Below are 17,260 nucleotides of genomic sequence, written 5' to 3'. Positions count from 1 at the left end.
TCACAAAGGATAACCAGCTCTCCCTTCCATTACATTGTTTATTTTTAATAAAACTTTAACTGAATTTATTCAATCACCCATTGAATCTCATAATTAAAACGTCCCACAGTGGATAATATCACCGAATGGTGGTACTCTCTTTCCTTGCTGTGGTACCGTGCCATTTAAATGTGGAAACAGGCAATAGACCAACTGGCCTGCCTTTCTTATCTGACTATTGGATAAGGAACTCTCCCGAATAGGGGCCCGCCCCCTATTATGTTCATCAAAAAATAGTCGAATTGTTCCTTTTTGTATTACATACGTATGTATATTATTTTTTTCGTTTTATTAAGGCTTCCTCTAATTACCATTTAACAAACCGCATTGGGAGACTACTTCTTGGCTGTCTGGGCCTGTGGGGGCACCACCTCAGCGGGGGGATTAGCATTGCGGAAATTGGGGAACTGCTCCCAGGGGGCCGACAAATCAAACTTCCGGAACTCTTGCGCCAACTCCAGGGGCTCGCAGACAACGCGTTTCTTCTCATCATCGTAGCGCAACTCCACGTAACCGGACAGGGGGAAGTCGCGGCGCTGGGGATGGCCCTCGAAGCCGTAGTCGGTGAGAATGCGACGCAAGTCGGGGTGGTTGGCAAAGAACACGCCATACATGTCCCAAATTTCACGCTCGTACCAGTTGGCAGCCTTGTGCACCTCGCAGGCAGAGTCCAAGGGGGTCAGCTCATCGGTGTAGGTCTTCACGCGAATACGGGCATTGTAGCGAAGCGACAGGAGGTTGTAAATGACCTCGAAGCGATGCTTGCGGCAGGGCACATCCATGCCGGCAATATCGATCAGATTGGTGAACTGTGCCTGGTGGTGGTCCTTCAGGAACTGCAGCACGGGCACCACGCCTTCAGGGGCAATGAGCACTTCCAGCTCATCGCCGGCGGTCAGCTGAACCTTCTGCACGTACTTGGGCAAGCACTCGGCAACGTAGCGTCCGAAATCAGAGAGACTGGTGCGAGCGGCTGCATCCGGCTTTCGCACAGTGGCTGCATATATGGGGGAGTTTAAGTTTAAGACCTTGCCAAACAATGGCAAACCAAAGTGTACTCACGTTTCTCTGGTTTTTTGGCGTCAACGGGCGCCGTGCTGGCGAAACGAAGAGCAGCTGTGCCAGCAGCGGGCAGAACTATAAGGGGACAAAAATCAATTAGTTCTGGATGTGGTTTAGCTGTGGCTACTTACCATGCTTGGTCGCCAAAACGGCGACAGCAGCTCTGGCACCCAGAGTCCTAATTATGGCTGCCATTAGCACGAATTGCTCGTTTTTAAGTTAACAATTTGCACTTTCTGACACTTTATGTAATAACAAATACTGTTGTTGCCAGTGTGGCCGCTCAGCTCGATTTCGACGTAAAAATATACCGAAAAGTATTAATATACCGTAAACGGTCACCCTGATGTAAAGTTTTAATTTAATCGCGTCGTCGCGTTCTTTTACTCGTTTTGCTGGAATTGCAATTGAAACTAAAATTAAAAACATTAGGCGTTACATTGGAAGTGAAACACAACAAACCAAAATGGTAATTGGAACACTGCGTTGTTTATGTTTTTGAAATCAATTAATTGTCAATGAAATCGATCTAGAATCACCTGAAATGGATGGGGCACTCGTCCACAATAATGGACCTACAACGCTCTCTGCGCAACGATATCCAAACATGCGAGGTTGTGCTGGCCGCCAAAGACGGCTTCAGTGTACGCGCCCATTCCTTCGTGCTCAGCACATGCAGCGACCTGATGCGGAATCTCCTGGTGGATGTTCCGCCGGGCTTTGAGGCCACCATAGTGCTGCCCGATGTCCGAGGCGAACTGCTGGAAAGCATGTTGTCGTTCATCTATATGGGCGAAACAGCCCTGCCGTCGGTGCTGCTCAGCGAGTTTCTAGAGGCTATCAACCTATTGGGCATCAAATCCGCCATTAGCTTCGAGTGCAATGCCGCCTCTAATGTGGACCTAGGCGCTAGCGCTTTGGCGGTGGAGGCAGCTAAATCAATCAGTGGCCTGCAAATCGCTCAAGCCGAGCTGATTGAAGAAGAGGAGGAGGAGGAGGAGGCACAGACACAGATGGCTGTGGCAGACGCAGTCCTGACGGAAGAACAGCCGCATCAGCCAACACACACCAGCCGTCCGCTGGAGTTTCTCGATGTGTACAACGAGACGCCAAAGATCACGTACTCCATTGAGCACATGGGCGGCCACTCGAATGGCAATCAGTTTATTCTAACAGAGAATACGGGAGCGTTTACAATCACACAGTCGGCGTCCAGTTTGTCCAAGCTGGAGACCTCTGAAAATGCCACCAGTGCCGGCGATGTGGATATGGCGGAAGATGACGCGGAAGCTGATGGTGATACCAACATAGAGGAGCCCGAAACACAAATACTCGAGGAGGAATATCCCTCAGATCCCTTGACTGAGATGGGAGCGGATGCCGATTTAGACGACGATGAAATACACGAGGATCTGGTAGATGAGGAGCTGCTGGATGTGAAACCGCGTAAATTGGCTGTGGCCAAGCCGAGAGGCCGACGCCCCAATCGAACGAAGATTATGAAGCGAACGCCGCCCAGGCAACAGCAACAGCAACAGCAGGAGCAGTTTCTCACCCTCAAAGCAGAAGGAAAAGATGACATTAACGATGCCCTGGATCTCGCGGCCGACGCCGTGATACTCGAGGGACTAAGTCTGCAAAAGGCTGCCGATCGTTATGACATTTCGAAGACGGTTTTGTGGCGTCGTGTGCGCACCAACCCCGCGTATATGCGAAGTAACCGCGAGAGACCATCATTGTCTGAAGCGTACGAAAGACTTAAAGTCGGCGACTCGTTAAAGAACATCAGCCGGGATCTGGGGATACCCATGTCAACCCTACATAGACACAAAGTTCGACTGTCGGCGCAGGGTCGCCTGCCTGAGTTTGTGGCTTGCCGCCGCCGTGACACTACCCCCAAGGACGAGCTTCGCGAGAAACTGGCCAAGGCCGTCCATGCCTGCATGATTCAGGGAATGTCGCAGAACCATGCGGCGAATCTGTTCGAGATACCCAAGAGCACACTCTGGCGGCACCTTCAGCGCCGCATGTCCGCCGCGGAAAGAAAGGTAAAGAAGGAGGAACAGGACGACTATGATGAAGAGATACTGAACTAGATATAATAGAGTTAGCTAACGTTTTAGAATCTACTCGTACAATTAGGCTACTTACCAGTTAAGTTAAGATTCTAAATAAGTCTTATCATTAAATCCCTCGACCTAAACAACGCTTCCCTTTGATTTTTCTCACGGCCATCTCACCTGCCTTAAAAACGTCCAAATTTGGCGCGTCAAATTATATCGGTTTGTTATACTATCGGCAGACTATCGATTGCAAAGTACAAAATGCCAAATGCCGGGTTGCTGAGCAGGTGCGAAATATTTGTTTATTTCGGTGTTTATATAGCTTATATTGTTGTTGGACTGTACAAAATCTATGAGCTGCGCGACCACATCGTCAAGGAGGCTCAGTTTCAGTTCTCGGATGGCTGGAGCCTGCTCCCATTCCTGCGGCGTCGCCGCGATGACAGCAACGACGAGCTGGAGAACTTTGGGGACTTTATCGCAAAGTTCTGGCCCTTCTACTTGTTGCACGCGATTGTGAATGGAGTGCTTAACTGGAAGTGGCCACGCCTGCTGTGCCATGGATACGCTGCCGTTTGTGCCTTGGCACTGGGCCTCAATCTCCATTGGACATCGCTGGCGGTGCTGGTTCTGCTGGTCGGTAGCTATTTTCTGGTGTCGTTGACCGGCTCCAAGCGCCTGGTGTGGCTCCTCTCCGCCGGCTGGATCCTGTGGATCAATGTGATGAAGAACAACACGTGGTGGATTGACCGCGTCGGCTATGCGGAGTATGTAATGGTGATAGTTACTCTTTCTTGGAGTTTGCTGCGCGGCTGCAGCTTTGCCCTGTCGAAATTTGGCGCACAGAAGGACGTTAACACATCAAGCTACGACTTGATCCAGTATCTGGGCTATGCCATGTACTTTCCATGCCTAACCTACGGGCCCATCATCAGCTACCAGCGATTCGCAGCTCGTCGCCAGGGACAGGGAGCGCCACGGAATTGGCTGGGATTTATTTGCGCCGTGGGACGCAGCGCTATCTGGTGGCTACTGATGCAGTGCGGACTCCACTACTTCTACATACACTACATGGCGAGGGATGTCCGCATGGTGGCCATGATGGACTCTGTTTTCTGGCAGCACTCTGCCGGCTATTTCATGGGACAGTTCTTCTTCCTTTACTACGTGGTCACCTATGGCCTGGGGATCGCCTTTGCGGTGCACGATGGGATTCCGGCGCCCAGTCGTCCCCGCTGCATTGGACGCATACACTTCTACTCGGACATGTGGAAGTACTTTGATGAGGGGCTCTACGAGTTCCTCTTCAAGCACATCTATGCAGAGCTGTGTGGCAAGCACTCCTCTCCTGCGAGAAAATTTTGTGCCACTGCCCTGACTTTTGCGTTTGTCTTCGTTTGGCATGGCTGCTACACCTATGTACTCATCTGGAGCATACTCAACTTCCTCTGCCTTGCCGCGGAGAAGCTCTACAAGTCGTTGATTTCCATGCCCACCTACCAGACCTGGACGCTTAGACACTTGGGCCCTGTCGGAGCTCAGAGACTGCATGCCATGCTGGCCACCCAGCTATTTATTCCGGCTGCCTTTTCGAATGTGTACTTCATTGGGGGACAGGAAATTGGCGACTTTCTGATGCGCGGCGCCTACTTAAGTGGAGTGGGTAACTATATGGCGCTCTGCTTTTGCAGCTACTGCTTCTTCCAATGCTCAGAGCTGCTCTTGGCCAAGTTAAAGCCAAAAACCACTTGATTCCAGAGAACCGCCTGCTTGCAGTAGACGTAAAGAAAAGGTTGACAGTATTTTGTAATAAAACTTCTATATATTCATGGAATATACCATATTTAATGACACCTTGGTTCATCTGTCGTTATCTTCGTTGTCCTGCCAGTCCAGCCATCGGGTCTGTGTATATGTGGAAGTAAAGTTCTCCAGCAGCTCGTCAAGCATTTCGTCGCAGGTTTGCGTATGCTGTGTGTTGTACAGTCCATCGTCCGGCCAATGGGTCTGGGTCTGTATGTGGGACAGTCCCAGCTCCTCGAATAAATCATCACAGGTCTGGGTGTACATGTTGGCCGAAGTCTGAGCGCCAAACATGGGCTCGTTATCGGGATAGGAGGGAAAACCGTCATCGACTGAAGTGGACGCAGTGTGTTGCTGCACTTGATCCCAGTTTTCGGCTGGCGTTTGGGTCTCTATGTGGCCCACAGAAGTGGCGGCAGTCTGTTCCTGCACCTGCGTCATCTCGATCATCGTTTCTGGATCCCAGTTGTCGTCTGGTGTCTGGGTTTCCTGCACTACCATTGTCATCGTTTCCTGATCCCAGTTGTCGTCTGGCGTTTGGGTTTCGATGTGACCAACTGAAGTGGCAGCCGTGTGTGCCTGCACCGGCAGTTCCGAATTTAATTCCGTCGTCATTTCGGCCAACGTTCCATGATACCAATTGTCTTCCGGCGTTTGGGTTTCCTGCACTACCGTTGCCGTTACCATCGTCATCTCGCCTATGGTTCCCTGATCCCAGTTGTCGTCTGGCGTTTGGGTTTCTATGTTGCGCAGTGGAGGCACTAGTATCTCATTTGGATCTTCGAATTCCGTTTGAGTTTCCATATCCAGCTTCTCTCTCTGCGAATCCTGCGGGAGCTGCAGCACACATTGAACGTCTATGGGTGGCAAATACCAAGCGTATGTTTGCTCTGGTTCTGCTGCCTCCGTGGAGCTCTCCGGAGTGAGGGGCATTGCGGGAATTGTAGGTAGATTTTCATTAGTGGTGACGGTGATTTCCTGCAACTTCTGCCACGTTCTGAGTGCAGGTATTGCTACCTTCCCGTCATTTTTATCCAACAGATGATTCTTGCGTCGCATGTGGGTTCTCAGACCAGCGGCGCTGCTATATGTTAGCCCGCAAACGTTACATATGTGCACCAAGCATTTGTGCCTGTCCAGGTCTCGTTGGAGCAGAAACTTTTCGCTACAGTGCGGACATTTGTGGTTTTTGGCGAGGTGGATCTTCTGAAAGTGCTGCCGGACCAAGCGCAGGCTGGAAAAGCTTCTGCCTTCCACTCGAGCCATTGCAGAGGCATGGTACCTGCACCGTTCCACTGGACAATGGAACACAGAAAAGTTTTGCTTAGAAATGACCACTTTGTGCCTCTGCCGCAGATGAAGCTGGTAGTGGCTGTGGTTGCTGAACACCTGGTCGCCACATTTTTCACAGCGGTACTCGCGTTCTGGCAGCAGCTCCGAAATGTTGGGCGTATATTTTATATTGTTTATGTCCTTGGAACATTCCATTTCCAATTCATTCTTCTTTTTTATTCATGCAGAATTCACGTAAACATCTGTTTCATGCATTTTTCCGGTAACGTAGTAGGGTCACTCTTTGTGTAGTTAGCCACCATGTAACATGTCGATAAAGACATGTAAGTTACACGCAAAGTGTAAATAATCGAATGTCACTCTGACAAAAGCTCGCCGCCACGTTTCATTAGTCCATAGTTCATGCATGGACATACATCGACATCCTGATCGTTTGCCATCAAAATCTCAATATTTTCAAAAATGTCGGAAAAGAGTCATGTCAAAAAGTGTATGTTCCATGGGGGTTATATGAAAAACAACCGGCCAAAAATGTTCACCCACTAGGTGCCGTTTTTGGTATTTACATAAAAATGTAGTTGACATGTAGCAAATATGTAGTTGCGGTGTAGTTACAATGTAAGGAAATGAATTGTGTGGAAATTGTTCTTGACCTTTTTTGCTTAAACCTTATTTCATAGATAATACAATCAAGATGAGAACTTAGAATTAACCAGTCTTGTAGAAAAGTGATGCATCAATTGGATAAAATTGTGAGTTCAGGGCTCAGGATTCTAGCCAGCTAGTAAATTTCAACCGAATATCCAAAACGAGGAATATGATGTTGCCTGAATACGAATAATTCGTCAGTATATTTACGGTATATTTTTTAAATGAGACGGTATGTTTCGGTATATTTCTGAGGGTCGGACCGTACTGTATCGATCCGCGGTCACACTGCACTCAGTTTGCTGTTTTGTTGTTCGACTTGCAAAAAACTGTTGTAGGAGAGCGAGCTAATTTAAAAGTCCATTTAAAACAGGCCAAATCAAATGAAAACGCTGCCCAGCCGTTACTTTTAATAACTGATGCACGTGTGAATTGAAGATCAGTGACCAGGAGCCGCGACCATCCCGCCGCTGGACATTCGAAGAGACGGAGACTGGAAAATCAATCAGCCGCTATCCTATGCTGTTTATTGTGTGTGTGCGAGAGAGTCGGCTGCAGTTGTGCATTTAATTAAAACCTAAGCCACTCCGAAGCCAGAGTTGGAGTCATTGCGGGCGTTGGCTTTCACTCGAGCGACGTTGGGCGAAGACGCGGGCACAGGCATCCAAATAAGGTGAACCAGTGAAAGCTGGCCGAGATCTCTTTGTTCAAGGTCATTGGCAACCCCACACCATGGCCATCAGCTTCGAGAAGAATCGCTCGCAAATCGTGGCCGCCTGGAAGGATGTGCTGGACGACAAGAGTGACACCAATTGGTCCCTGTTCGGCTATGAGGGCCAGACCAACGAATTGAAGCTCGTTGGCTCCGGAGACGGCGGTGTGGAGGAGCTCAGCGAGGACCTCAACAGTGGCAAGATCATGTACGCCTTCGTGCGTATTGAAGATCCAAAAACCGGCCTGAATAAGTACTTACTCATCAACTGGCAGGTGAGTCAGGACCCCCTTCCCATCGCCAATCTTATCACCAGACGCTTATCTAAACTCTTACCGGCTGGCTTTTTTGTTGCTTTTTATGTTGAAGGGTGAAGGCGCACCTGTGCTACGCAAGGGCACCTGCGCCAACCACATACGAGACGTCAGTAATCTTTTTTCGGGTGCCCACCTGACAATCAACGCCCGGAATGAGGATGACATCGACCTGGAGCGCCTACTGAAAAAACTGAGCGCCGTCAGCTCTGCCTACAGCTTCAAGGAGCCACGCGGCACTATGGAAGAGCAGAAGGCGCCGGTGGGAACAAACTACACGCGCGTTATCCCAACCAAGGAGCTCAATGCCAGCGTTATGCAGGACTTTTGGAAAAAAGAAGAGGCTGAAGAGCAGCGTCGCTTGGAGTCAGAGAAGGATGCCAAACGTGTGGAGCTGCAGAAGCTCGAGCAAGAGGTTCGCAGCCGCGAAGAAAAGGAGCACAAGGAGCGGGAGAAGCTAGTCATCAGCACCACCAAGCTCCAGCCAGCGCATGTGCCCATCAAAACGTAATTGTAGCCACCATTAGCTACCATAACATGGTGAAAACTTTTCCCATTTGTACTTCTAGCTCCCCGCAACCGCTGAGCCCCGAGAAAACCGCACCAGGATTTGGCAACAACTTGACGGATGCAGAGCGCATGCGTCAGGCACGAAATCAGGAGGCTCGAGAATTGATTGGCTCGCGTGTCGGCGCTGCCAAGGCCATGTTTACCAAGCACACCAGCGAGGGTCAACTGCAATCCAAGTGAGATATCCTTGCTTTTCAATAGTTCCTATAATAATAGTACGTTCTCCTCTTATAGACTCAACACGCAACCGCCGGCGAAACCAGCACGCAATTCGATTGCCCAGCGAATAAATGTGTTCAACCAGAACCAGCCTCAGGAAGCCTCTGTGCCTTCACCACCACGCGCTGTGTCGCCCATCAAACTGCCAGAAGTAGTAGAAGTAGAGCCTGCTGCCCCAGTCGCTGCTGCTGTTGCTGCTGCCCCGGTGGCCGCTGAAGTTGTCTCGACCATAGCCGAGGTGGAGGCCGAGACGCAGCCGGTAGACGACTTGCCCCTGGCCCACGAGAGCGAACAGTTCTCGACCATCAAACGATCGCCGCACAGTAAAACCAACTCGCTCCAGTCGCAGTCGCCGGACGAGACAACGTCTTCCAATGAGACGGACACGGCGGTGTATCAGGAGGAGGAGGAGGTGCGCACCAAAGTGTCCGTCACAGTGCAGCAGTCGCAGTCGACCAAGACGGGCGCCCTTAGCACTTTGGAACGGAATACATGTAAGAAGAAGCAGTGTTTCAAGGATGTTTCCCCAACTAATGCGTTTCCTTTAGTGACCGATTTGGTTAACGAGGACGACTTCATATGCCAGGAGAGCCTGGGGGATCTGGGACTGCGTGCCCGAGCACTGTACGACTATCAGGCAGCCGACGAGTCGGAGATCACATTCGATCCGGGGGATGTCATAACGCATATCGATCAAATCGATGAGGGATGGTGGCAGGGCCTCGGCCCTGATGGAACCTATGGACTGTTTCCGGCAAACTATGTCGAGATCATCAACTAAGCAGCGACCCAAGTGCCAAGCAGCTGGGCCACCTTTTTGCTAGATATCTACATACATCCCTACTTTATGGAACAGGAAGAGAACTACTTAACTTATAATCCCCACTCTTGAACAATAATGCAACACAGAGAGAACCTAGAGGAGATTCAACGATGACTAAATACGACTATAAGGCGATTTCTATCGTACATCACGTCTGTTTTTTTTACATACATATATTATATAGTACTACTTTATCTTTATATAACGCGTACATATATACTCGATGCGATGCCACATATGCGACCCCATCTGTGTATGTGTATACATACTTATTATTATATGATTGTTTGACTATTTTGATTGTCAAAACCATGTTGCGTCCTTTTAAAATGTTCTTAATATACGAGTGCATACAGTGTAACCACTACTTAGTCAGTATTTAAGCCCCCTCTCCATCAACTTCCCCATATCCATCCCCATGCCCATGCCCATCCCATCCGGCGATCCCGGACTCTGTATACATATGTATTTAGATGGAGAGACCTTTGTAACCTTTCGATAATAAACTTTGATAATTGTGCAACAATATTGTGTATGGTCAACAATATCTACATTTATTCTCGTATTAATTAGTAGCATAAATAGTTATTCATAAGAGTTCTCAATAAGTGTGTGTGTGTGTGTGTGTGTAACAATTCAACTGCAGCAAAGACGTAAGCGGTGCGCGCCAGCAAGCTCCATTTGCTGTAGATTTGTATGAGATCATACTGCTGCTTTTCGCTTGCTCCGTTTCGTTCCGTTTCGGAACCTTGCACTCTCGCAGTTGTCTGATACTCGTACAGGGATTATAAAAAGTGGACTCGGTCGTGATCTTCTATCGCTTAAACATAATCAGCTCTTTCAAGTGTCAAGCAACTGAGTTATCAATGTGAATCGTTGCTTAAATCGTTTTCGTTTTGTTTGCTTCCCAATTCTATGCAGATGCAGGCACTTTTTAGTCAATATTTCAATATCAAATTTCTTACTAGCCTAATCTATGCGTTGTACGAAGTGTACCATGTGGTGTGTGAAGGATGGGCATATGGGATGGTGGTGCCTTTGTTATGTCACATGAGATTTGCATGCCTATATGTATGCTGTATGTGTGTAGTGTGTAGTGTGTAGTACGTATGTGGATGTATGTGTGCATGGAACACCATCAAAGATACGTGTGTTCACATTCACTTCACATGCCGTTTAATCAATCAAGTTTTCGCTGTCCTTTGATAAATTCCAAACAAAACTCGTCTGCTCTCTGCTGTCGTTCTCTCCCGCCCAATCATCACTTGAATTTGGTTAATTTGCGTAGCTGCCGCGAAGTGGTGGTCGCCTTGTAGAGGCGCTCTGTTCATCATTCGGACGTAGAGGTGGTTGTCTCAGTCGATGAGACGGTTTGAGCCGCCTCGGCTGCAGCTGGTGGAGCCTCCACGGCTGCCTCCACAGCACTTGGTGGCGGAGGCAGAGGGATTGGCTCTTGGATCTTTGTAGCATCCTGTGGCTGTGGTGTGATCGGCTCTTGCACCTCTGCAGCAGCCTCTGTGGACACCTGCTCGGAGACGGGACCCCCAGCCTCTGCTCCTGCCGCCAGCCTGGCGTTCTCCTCGGCCTTGGCCTCCAGCACATTGATTGAAGCCTGAATGCATCTGAAAAGGTGGGAATCGGTTTGTTAGCAATCTAGAATTGGAATATCAGGAGTTAATTGGACTTACTTGATGGCTTCTTTGCGGGCTAGACGAATGCTGTCCTTTCCGTTTGTGTCGATGGTGTCCAGCTTGAGTAGATTGCGGGTTAGCATCTCGTCCAGGTAGGCATACTCCTTCTCCTGCCGCATGCCCTTGAACTGCTCTACCTTGGTCATCAGCTCGAGCACGTCGCGCTGGATGTCCTGAATCTTGTTGATCGAATCGAGAGTGTGTGGCGTCTGGGGTGGCAGTCCTGCGGCTCCATCTCCCGGAACCTGTTGCTCCGCCTGCTGCTGCTGAGTATTTAGTGGCGTTGGACGCGACTGCTGTGGCGAGAAGTGGGCCTGAGCCTGGGCAGATGCATGGGCCTGGGCCTGGGCCTGAGCCTGGGCACTGGGCGGAGCATTCTGGTTTGGAATCTCCTTGTGGGCATTGATGATGGGCTCAGTCCGACCCTCCACGAAAATGGGAATAGTGCGCACGAAGCTTCCCCCGGGCGTCTGTGGGGCAGGTGGCGGCGTCTGCTGCTTCTGCTGAGGATGCGTTTGCTGATGCGGGGCATAGTACGACTTGAACTGAGGCGGATGCTGCTGGGGCTGCTGCGGCTGCTGGTACTGTCCCTGCACCGGTGGACTGGTCTGAGTGCCAAATGGTGACTGATGCACTCCAGGCGGTGGAGTGGGACGCTGCTGTTGCTGCTGTTGGTACACCAGGTTCTGCTGTTGTTGCTCTGGCGGAGGGGCAGAGTGGGAGCGGGCTGCCTGGTCCTGCTCGGCCACACTCTTCACACCCATGTCCACAGTGTTGCGCAGTCCATGCTGATTGAGGTTCACGGGTGCGGCACAATCCACCTCGGAGCGGCCGGCAGGGTCCTCCGTTTGGATGGCCGCATCGCAGAGACGCTTCGAGGGCGACTGCGGCACCTGCTGCTGCTGCGGGGCCACGGGCACGTACTGCTGCTGTTGTGGCGGCACAGGGTAATCCTGCTGGTAGTACTGCTGTGGGTACTGCTGCTGCTGCGCCTGCGGCTGCGGCTGCTGTGGAGGCACGACGCCAGTCGCCGGTCCTGGACCGCGTCTGGCCCCAAAGCCATCGGGGATGTACTGTCGGAACTCCGACGGCAGCCGGTTGAAGAAGTCGTCGTCGTGATCCATGTGGTTGTTGGCACCGCCAGCCATACGGCCCCGCCTGCCCATAGTCGAGAACTGGGGGAATCCAAAGTCTGCGTCGTCAAAATGGGAGGAAAAGGCATCGTCAGCATTCGTTTGGGGGGGACCGTTCAAACTACTCCGCTTACGTGTGTCGCCGAAGCCGGCAAAGGGATCGTGGTGCATCCGCCCTAGGCGCGAGCGCGGGAACATGTTGTCCATGTCCATATCCATGTCGGGTTCAAATCCAAAGGTCGGCTGCTGAAATCACAGATCAGATCGAGAGTTGTTATGAGAACAAGTGCGACAAGCGAGTGTAAAGTGTAGTGTTTGGCTCGGTGGGCGAATTGTTTATAAATAACAACATGACTCAGCGAGAGCACTTGTGGAGAGCAGTCAGCAATAATTCGACACGAACGAACAGCTGTTTGCACTGCCCGCGGGTAGGGGAGCCACTCCGACGCCTCTTACCTTTGCAATCGTATTCCGGATTGACTCTATTGTTTGCTTTATCAATTAACAATTATCGTTGTTCTGTTACAAATGTACTTTATTTCACTTCTGTCCGTCACTGGCTTTGTTCGCTGAATGCTCGGTCGGTTCGGCAGCTTGTGAATGAATGAGCAGAGCAGTTGGCGCAGAAGCCGTTTTATAGCCTCTGTCGCCCACTCTCGGATCTTCTCCTGCGTTCTCGTTGCTTCTCGTAGCTTCTGTCTAGCTCTAGCTATTGCTCTCTCTCTCTCTCTCTCACTTTCTTGTACTTCTCTGCTCGCTCAACAACTGTCACTGAGACTTGAAAGGACACTCTGTCTTTTTCACACCCTCTTACCCTCTTACGGATGAGCATGGACTTTTTTGTGGGAAGGTACATTAACTTGTTGATGACGTTTGGATGAGGAAACGTCACAGAGTTGTGGGCCCTGCTCTGCGTTGGCCAAACGGTTGGGCAACCCAAAAATATCGCCCACGCCTCTCATATTAGACAACTGACTTGCTTACACAAACGTACATCAATATATAGCGTCATTATATATTATGTATTACTGTGTATGCTGCTGCCCACCTACTAAGGAAAAGACATACACACACACACACACAATAGTCGGTATTTCGTTAGAGAGCAGCACGTCAGGAGAAATAGAAACAGAGAGCCAGCAATGGGCGCAAAGAGAGACAAGAGAGAGAGAGAGGGATAGAGGGATAGAGCGAGCGGGCAGCCGAGCAGCGCGTCCATTAGCTTGGGCTTTTTTTCTTCTAGAAATTTTCAAATATTTTCAGCGAATCGAGCGCCAAATCTTTTTGTTCTTGATAGATTGGATGGCTGGCCAATAGATTAGGCCACTAAAAAACAGCTGTACTCTCGGGTCTGTGGTAAATTTCCGCACGCGTTGCCGCATTAATCATACGCAGAGCTGCCCAGAACAGAAGAGTGCTTGACACGACAGCACTTCCCGTTTCTTTGCCCCAACTAAGGCCCACATTCCACGGCCAGAACAGCAGCGGCACAGAGACAGCAGCCCAGGCTGAGTAGGTCAATAGTGTATGCATACATACTTGACACACTGTGCCCACAGCTGCCACAATGGGTTGCTTGGTTGGTTGGCTGGTTTGTTGGCGGTTCGGTGGGTGCATCTAGCAGCTGTGGACGAACGCCCCCTCCTCCCACTCACAGGGGGGCCTTTTACGCAACCTCCAACCGATTTTTCCATTGTTTGCGACCGCTTTTCGATTTGGAAAGTCTACAATGCGCCCGAGGGCAATGCGAGAACGTGAAGGATTCGTACATCCGCAAAAATCGAACAATTGCAACGTCAGAGTACAGTGAAGCAGTGGAGAATGCCTGTCAAGCGATTTCGCAATGTATTAAATGGGAGGTTCCCCTCTGACGCTGCTTCACTGTAACAGACAGACAGAAACAACAACAATCACAATGATACGCATCCGAATATGTCCAAGCGACCTTGCCTGGCGCCAACCTTGAAGCTCGCTCACTGCCGCTCGTCACCCCGTCTCCCCGTCCACCCCGTATACCCCGTCCCCACCCCCTCCTGCACGAGTGACCCGTGAAGTCCACTCACCTGAAAATGTTGCTGCTGTTGATTTGTGGGAACCTGCTGCTGAGGATGCTGCTGCTGGTGCGGGGGCCGCTGCCTGGGCGATCCGTATCCGGGCAGAGTGCTGCTGTTGAATTGCGGGTGCGGCTGCTGCTGGTGCGGGGATCCGTGGGCACCGCTCACGTACTCCCGATTGATGGGTATATTGATGCCCGACACGTTGCCGGGCCCTCCATTGCCGCCCGCACTGGCCTGCGCTTGGGCATGGGCTTGATTTGCTGCTATCACAGTTGGCTTCATCTCAGTTTCCGAGTTGCTTTCTTGACCGTTATCCCTGCCGTTGCCGTTGCCGTTACCCTAACTGTTCTCGAGTCCGGGCGTGCAAAGAAAATTTCTGTGTTCTCTTCCTTTATAATTCTGAATTTAGCTTTAACTTCTGAGGCTTGTCGAAAGAGTTGCTGCGACAGAAAATAGTTTTTGGAAGCGGGACAGCCAACTCTCGGATCGTGCGAGGGAATGGAGTGGAGTGCGGGTTCACCTTGAACGACGACGACGACGACAACGACGCTGGCGCGTGCTGCGCTGCGCTGCTAGTTCTCGTATGTTCCGCTGCGTTGCGCGTTAATTTTCGCCGCTTTTGTGGGCGGTTCTCCTGCTGATACTTCTCAACGGCTGGCTCCTGCTAATCACTCTGATGCTCTTGTCCCCGCGTCGCCTTCTCCGGGTGTGATGTCACTTCTGGCCACACTTTCTAACACACAAACACACACACAAAAGCAGACACTTTTTTCCACTTCCACTTTTCGCTTTTTGCTTTTTTAGTATTTCCGCTGCAATCTTTTGTCTCCCTTCCACTCCTCTCCCGTGTGTGTGCTTTTGTATTTCTATATTCAATTTAAAATATATATAGATTTTTTATTTTTGCACATTGCCGCCGACACACACACACACACGCATGCACACTATGAAAAAAAACACTTTGATTTTGTTGTTGTTTATTTAGCCAAATATCCACGTAGTCTCTGCGCCGTCGTCCGTTCTTCACGCTGCCAAAGTTGCTCGTCGATTGAGCGCCATCGCCGCTTGCTAGTGGCCCCAAAGCAAATGGCTCCCGCTGTCGCTGGCGTTGGGGCTGCTATCTTTCTCTCTCTCTCTCTCTCTCTGTGTGTGTGTGTGCTTGTAGTTTTGCCACGCGGTTTGTGTGTGTAAGCTTTGCTTGGCTTCTCTGCCATATGTCGAACCTGTCTCCGTGTCTCAGTCTCGTCTCTCCACTCCACCAAGTTAAGGCCTAAATAGGTAAACACTTTACTGCCTCTCCCTCTCGCTCTCTCTCTGTATCATTCTCCATCTGACGCTCTCTCTCGGCTCTCTGGTTTCTGCACTGATCGTTGCCCAAGATACACACACATCAGATTTATAAATAGACGGACGTGGAGACGACGCGTCGATGGGGCTAAAAAGCTGGCCGAGAGCGGCTCTCAGAGACGAATTCCATGGCAGTCGCAGTCGCATGGCTTCTAGAACGTGTAACTAAGCCGGAGCGACGCCTACATGTCCGTCGTCGTCGCCGCCGCACACATCCACTGCGTCACCAGCAACGGCAGCGGGGGTAAACAGTTGTCGTCGCCCACTAACGGAGTTGTTCAATCGTCAATCAATCCATCAATGGGTTCGTGACTAACGATCTCCGCTACCTCGATCTGCTCCCCCACTCGATACCTTTCTGTACATACATATGTATGTATGTATGTATGTGTACCGCCTCTCGAGTTCCCTATTTCCCTTCTTTCTTGTTTTTGCAGCGCCGCAATGTCTTCTGCCATCAACCGATATGACGATCGGCTGATTACTGCATACTGCTCTCTGGTCAACCACTGTTTACTTAGCGCTGTTGCCTTTTGTAGAACGATGCGTCACCTACGGCCAAGGCATTTTCCTCAGAATGCCAAAATGATGCATATGTACAATCGTACATATATGTACATATATATGTACATACATAGATAGTCGCCTGGCCGGCGACACGCCCACACAGAAAGCTGCTTTAACCGTTCGATGTATTTTCCAAATATTTTCTAGCTTTTCGCCCGAACAACAGCGTCGGCCGAGCATATAAAATTGAAATAATTCATAATTAAATATTGCACACATCTCTCTATAAGCACACGCATCCACACAATGATAAATGCATGTACATATATATTATATATATACATACATACATATGTGTAGGGGAAAGCCATCTAATATAGCCACAAAGGCGAAACGCAATGCAAAAACGAAGTCAAATTCATGTTGCATCCCAGACGTTTTTCCTCGGAATCCGAAATTCTAAAGCAAAAAGTCACAAAGAGAACGTCGAAGCTAGAATTCTCTCCCCAAGAGCACCGACAGATATTAGATAATGCCCAGCATGTCTCCCAGAATGTTAAGAAATCTGATAAAAGTACCAGTACTGGGACTGCAATGGTATCAAAAGACCACCGAGTAAAATAGGTTAGGTTTTTGCCAAGCTACGCATCGGTACATATGTATGTCCATATGTCTATATGCACATAGGTATGTATATATGTCTGAATTACGGGAAAGAGTGGGTGATACTTCTAGTGAGAGTATCGCATGCGAATTCGTTCCTTTTATGGGACCCCTGCAACCCGTCAAAACAAATCGAATTGAGTGAGTCAGCCGCGTCAAGTGATTATTTTGGCTGAAATAAGCTGAAATCGGAGAAGGACGGAAAGTGATATAGAGCTGGAAGAATTGTAATAATCGGAATCAATTACTCAGAAAGTGTTTACCTTTGGAGATGCAAACACACATTAGTATATTTTTTAGTCAGCTCTAAGCCAAT

At 49.8% G+C, this 17,260-nt stretch overlaps 6 protein-coding genes across 13 annotated transcripts; 3 read left to right on the top strand and 3 right to left on the bottom strand.

The window, feature by feature from the left end:
* Positions 1 to 284: 284 nt before the first annotated feature.
* ND-30 (NADH:ubiquinone oxidoreductase core subunit S3) lies at positions 285 to 1,390 on the bottom strand. The gene is made up of 3 exons (XM_001352704.4): positions 1,233 to 1,390; positions 1,102 to 1,176; positions 285 to 1,036 (listed from the first exon to the last, which is right to left on the bottom strand). The coding sequence occupies exons 1-3, from the start codon at positions 1,294 to 1,296 to the stop codon at positions 375 to 377; spliced, it is 801 nt and encodes a 266-aa protein (XP_001352740.2). The 5' UTR covers positions 1,297 to 1,390; the 3' UTR covers positions 285 to 374.
* A 33-nt stretch (positions 1,391 to 1,423) lies between these two features.
* Positions 1,424 to 3,307, top strand: LOC4811916 (uncharacterized). Its single transcript, XM_001352705.4, has 2 exons — positions 1,424 to 1,570; positions 1,635 to 3,307. Exons 1-2 carry the CDS (start codon positions 1,568 to 1,570, stop codon positions 3,195 to 3,197), a joined length of 1,566 nt encoding a protein of 521 aa, XP_001352741.3. The 5' UTR covers positions 1,424 to 1,567; the 3' UTR covers positions 3,198 to 3,307.
* Positions 3,308 to 3,398: 91 nt separating this feature from the next.
* rasp (protein-cysteine N-palmitoyltransferase Rasp) lies at positions 3,399 to 4,998 on the top strand. Its single transcript, XM_001352706.4, has one exon. It carries the CDS (start codon positions 3,426 to 3,428, stop codon positions 4,914 to 4,916), a length of 1,491 nt encoding a protein of 496 aa, XP_001352742.3. The 5' UTR covers positions 3,399 to 3,425; the 3' UTR covers positions 4,917 to 4,998.
* Asciz (ASCIZ zinc finger protein) lies at positions 4,965 to 6,545 on the bottom strand. Its single transcript, XM_001352707.4, has one exon. It carries the CDS (start codon positions 6,453 to 6,455, stop codon positions 5,025 to 5,027), a length of 1,431 nt encoding a protein of 476 aa, XP_001352743.4. The 5' UTR covers positions 6,456 to 6,545; the 3' UTR covers positions 4,965 to 5,024.
* A 633-nt stretch (positions 6,546 to 7,178) lies between these two features.
* Abp1 (Actin binding protein 1) lies at positions 7,179 to 10,072 on the top strand. Its single transcript, XM_001352708.4, has 5 exons — positions 7,179 to 7,895; positions 7,990 to 8,441; positions 8,504 to 8,680; positions 8,739 to 9,217; positions 9,272 to 10,072. The coding sequence occupies exons 1-5, from the start codon at positions 7,641 to 7,643 to the stop codon at positions 9,502 to 9,504; spliced, it is 1,596 nt and encodes a 531-aa protein (XP_001352744.3). The 5' UTR covers positions 7,179 to 7,640; the 3' UTR covers positions 9,505 to 10,072.
* stv (BAG domain-containing protein starvin) lies at positions 10,062 to 15,506 on the bottom strand. Of its 8 annotated transcripts, none has more exons than XM_015188313.2 (4): positions 14,434 to 15,506; positions 12,505 to 12,616; positions 11,235 to 12,429; positions 10,062 to 11,168 (listed from the first exon to the last, which is right to left on the bottom strand). In XM_015188313.2, the coding sequence occupies exons 1-4, from the start codon at positions 14,707 to 14,709 to the stop codon at positions 10,877 to 10,879; spliced, it is 1,875 nt and encodes a 624-aa protein (XP_015043799.2). In that variant the 5' UTR covers positions 14,710 to 15,506; the 3' UTR covers positions 10,062 to 10,876. The 8 variants fall into 8 exon arrangements, with proteins under 8 accessions (XP_015043799.2, XP_002135463.2, XP_033237953.1 ...); XM_002135427.3 differs by having other exon boundaries at positions 12,505 to 12,613; XM_033382062.1 differs by lacking the exon at positions 14,434 to 15,506 and adding an exon at positions 12,827 to 12,981.
* Positions 15,507 to 17,260: the final 1,754 nt, after the last annotated feature.

This window comes from Drosophila pseudoobscura, chromosome X (assembly GCF_009870125.1).
Source record: "Drosophila pseudoobscura strain MV-25-SWS-2005 chromosome X, UCI_Dpse_MV25, whole genome shotgun sequence".
Taxonomy (NCBI): domain Eukaryota; kingdom Metazoa; phylum Arthropoda; class Insecta; order Diptera; family Drosophilidae; genus Drosophila; species Drosophila pseudoobscura.
This window is presented reverse-complemented; position numbering and strand designations above follow the sequence as displayed.

What these genes read in the sequence shown, in the direction of transcription:
- ND-30 (XM_001352704.4), bottom strand. Translation starts at nt 1,296, where the DNA reads ATGGCAGCCATAATTAGGACTCTGGGTGCCAGAGCTGCTGTCGCCGTT. An exon ending in CGTTTTGGCGACCAAGCATG is followed by an intron (nt 1,177 to 1,232) that starts GTAAGTAGCCAC and finishes GTCCCCTTATAG; the next exon opens with TTCTGCCCGCTGCTGGCACA. An exon ending in CGCCAAAAAACCAGAGAAAC is followed by an intron (nt 1,037 to 1,101) that starts GTGAGTACACTT and finishes CCATATATGCAG; the next exon opens with CCACTGTGCGAAAGCCGGAT.
- rasp (XM_001352706.4), top strand. Translation starts at nt 3,426, where the DNA reads ATGCCAAATGCCGGGTTGCTGAGCAGGTGCGAAATATTTGTTTATTTC.
- Asciz (XM_001352707.4), bottom strand. Translation starts at nt 6,455, where the DNA reads ATGGAATGTTCCAAGGACATAAACAATATAAAATATACGCCCAACATT.
- Abp1 (XM_001352708.4), top strand. Translation starts at nt 7,641, where the DNA reads ATGGCCATCAGCTTCGAGAAGAATCGCTCGCAAATCGTGGCCGCCTGG. An exon ending in ACTTACTCATCAACTGGCAG is followed by an intron (nt 7,896 to 7,989) that starts GTGAGTCAGGAC and finishes TTTATGTTGAAG; the next exon opens with GGTGAAGGCGCACCTGTGCT. An exon ending in GCGCATGTGCCCATCAAAAC is followed by an intron (nt 8,442 to 8,503) that starts GTAATTGTAGCC and finishes TTGTACTTCTAG; the next exon opens with CTCCCCGCAACCGCTGAGCC.
- stv (XM_015188311.2), bottom strand. Translation starts at nt 14,709, where the DNA reads ATGAAGCCAACTGTGATAGCAGCAAATCAAGCCCATGCCCAAGCGCAG. An exon ending in AACAGCAGCAACATTTTCAG is followed by an intron (nt 12,617 to 14,433) that starts GTGAGTGGACTT and finishes CTGTGATTTCAG; the next exon opens with CAGCCGACCTTTGGATTTGA. An exon ending in GCCCGCAAAGAAGCCATCAA is followed by an intron (nt 11,169 to 11,234) that starts GTAAGTCCAATT and finishes CCACCTTTTCAG; the next exon opens with ATGCATTCAGGCTTCAATCA.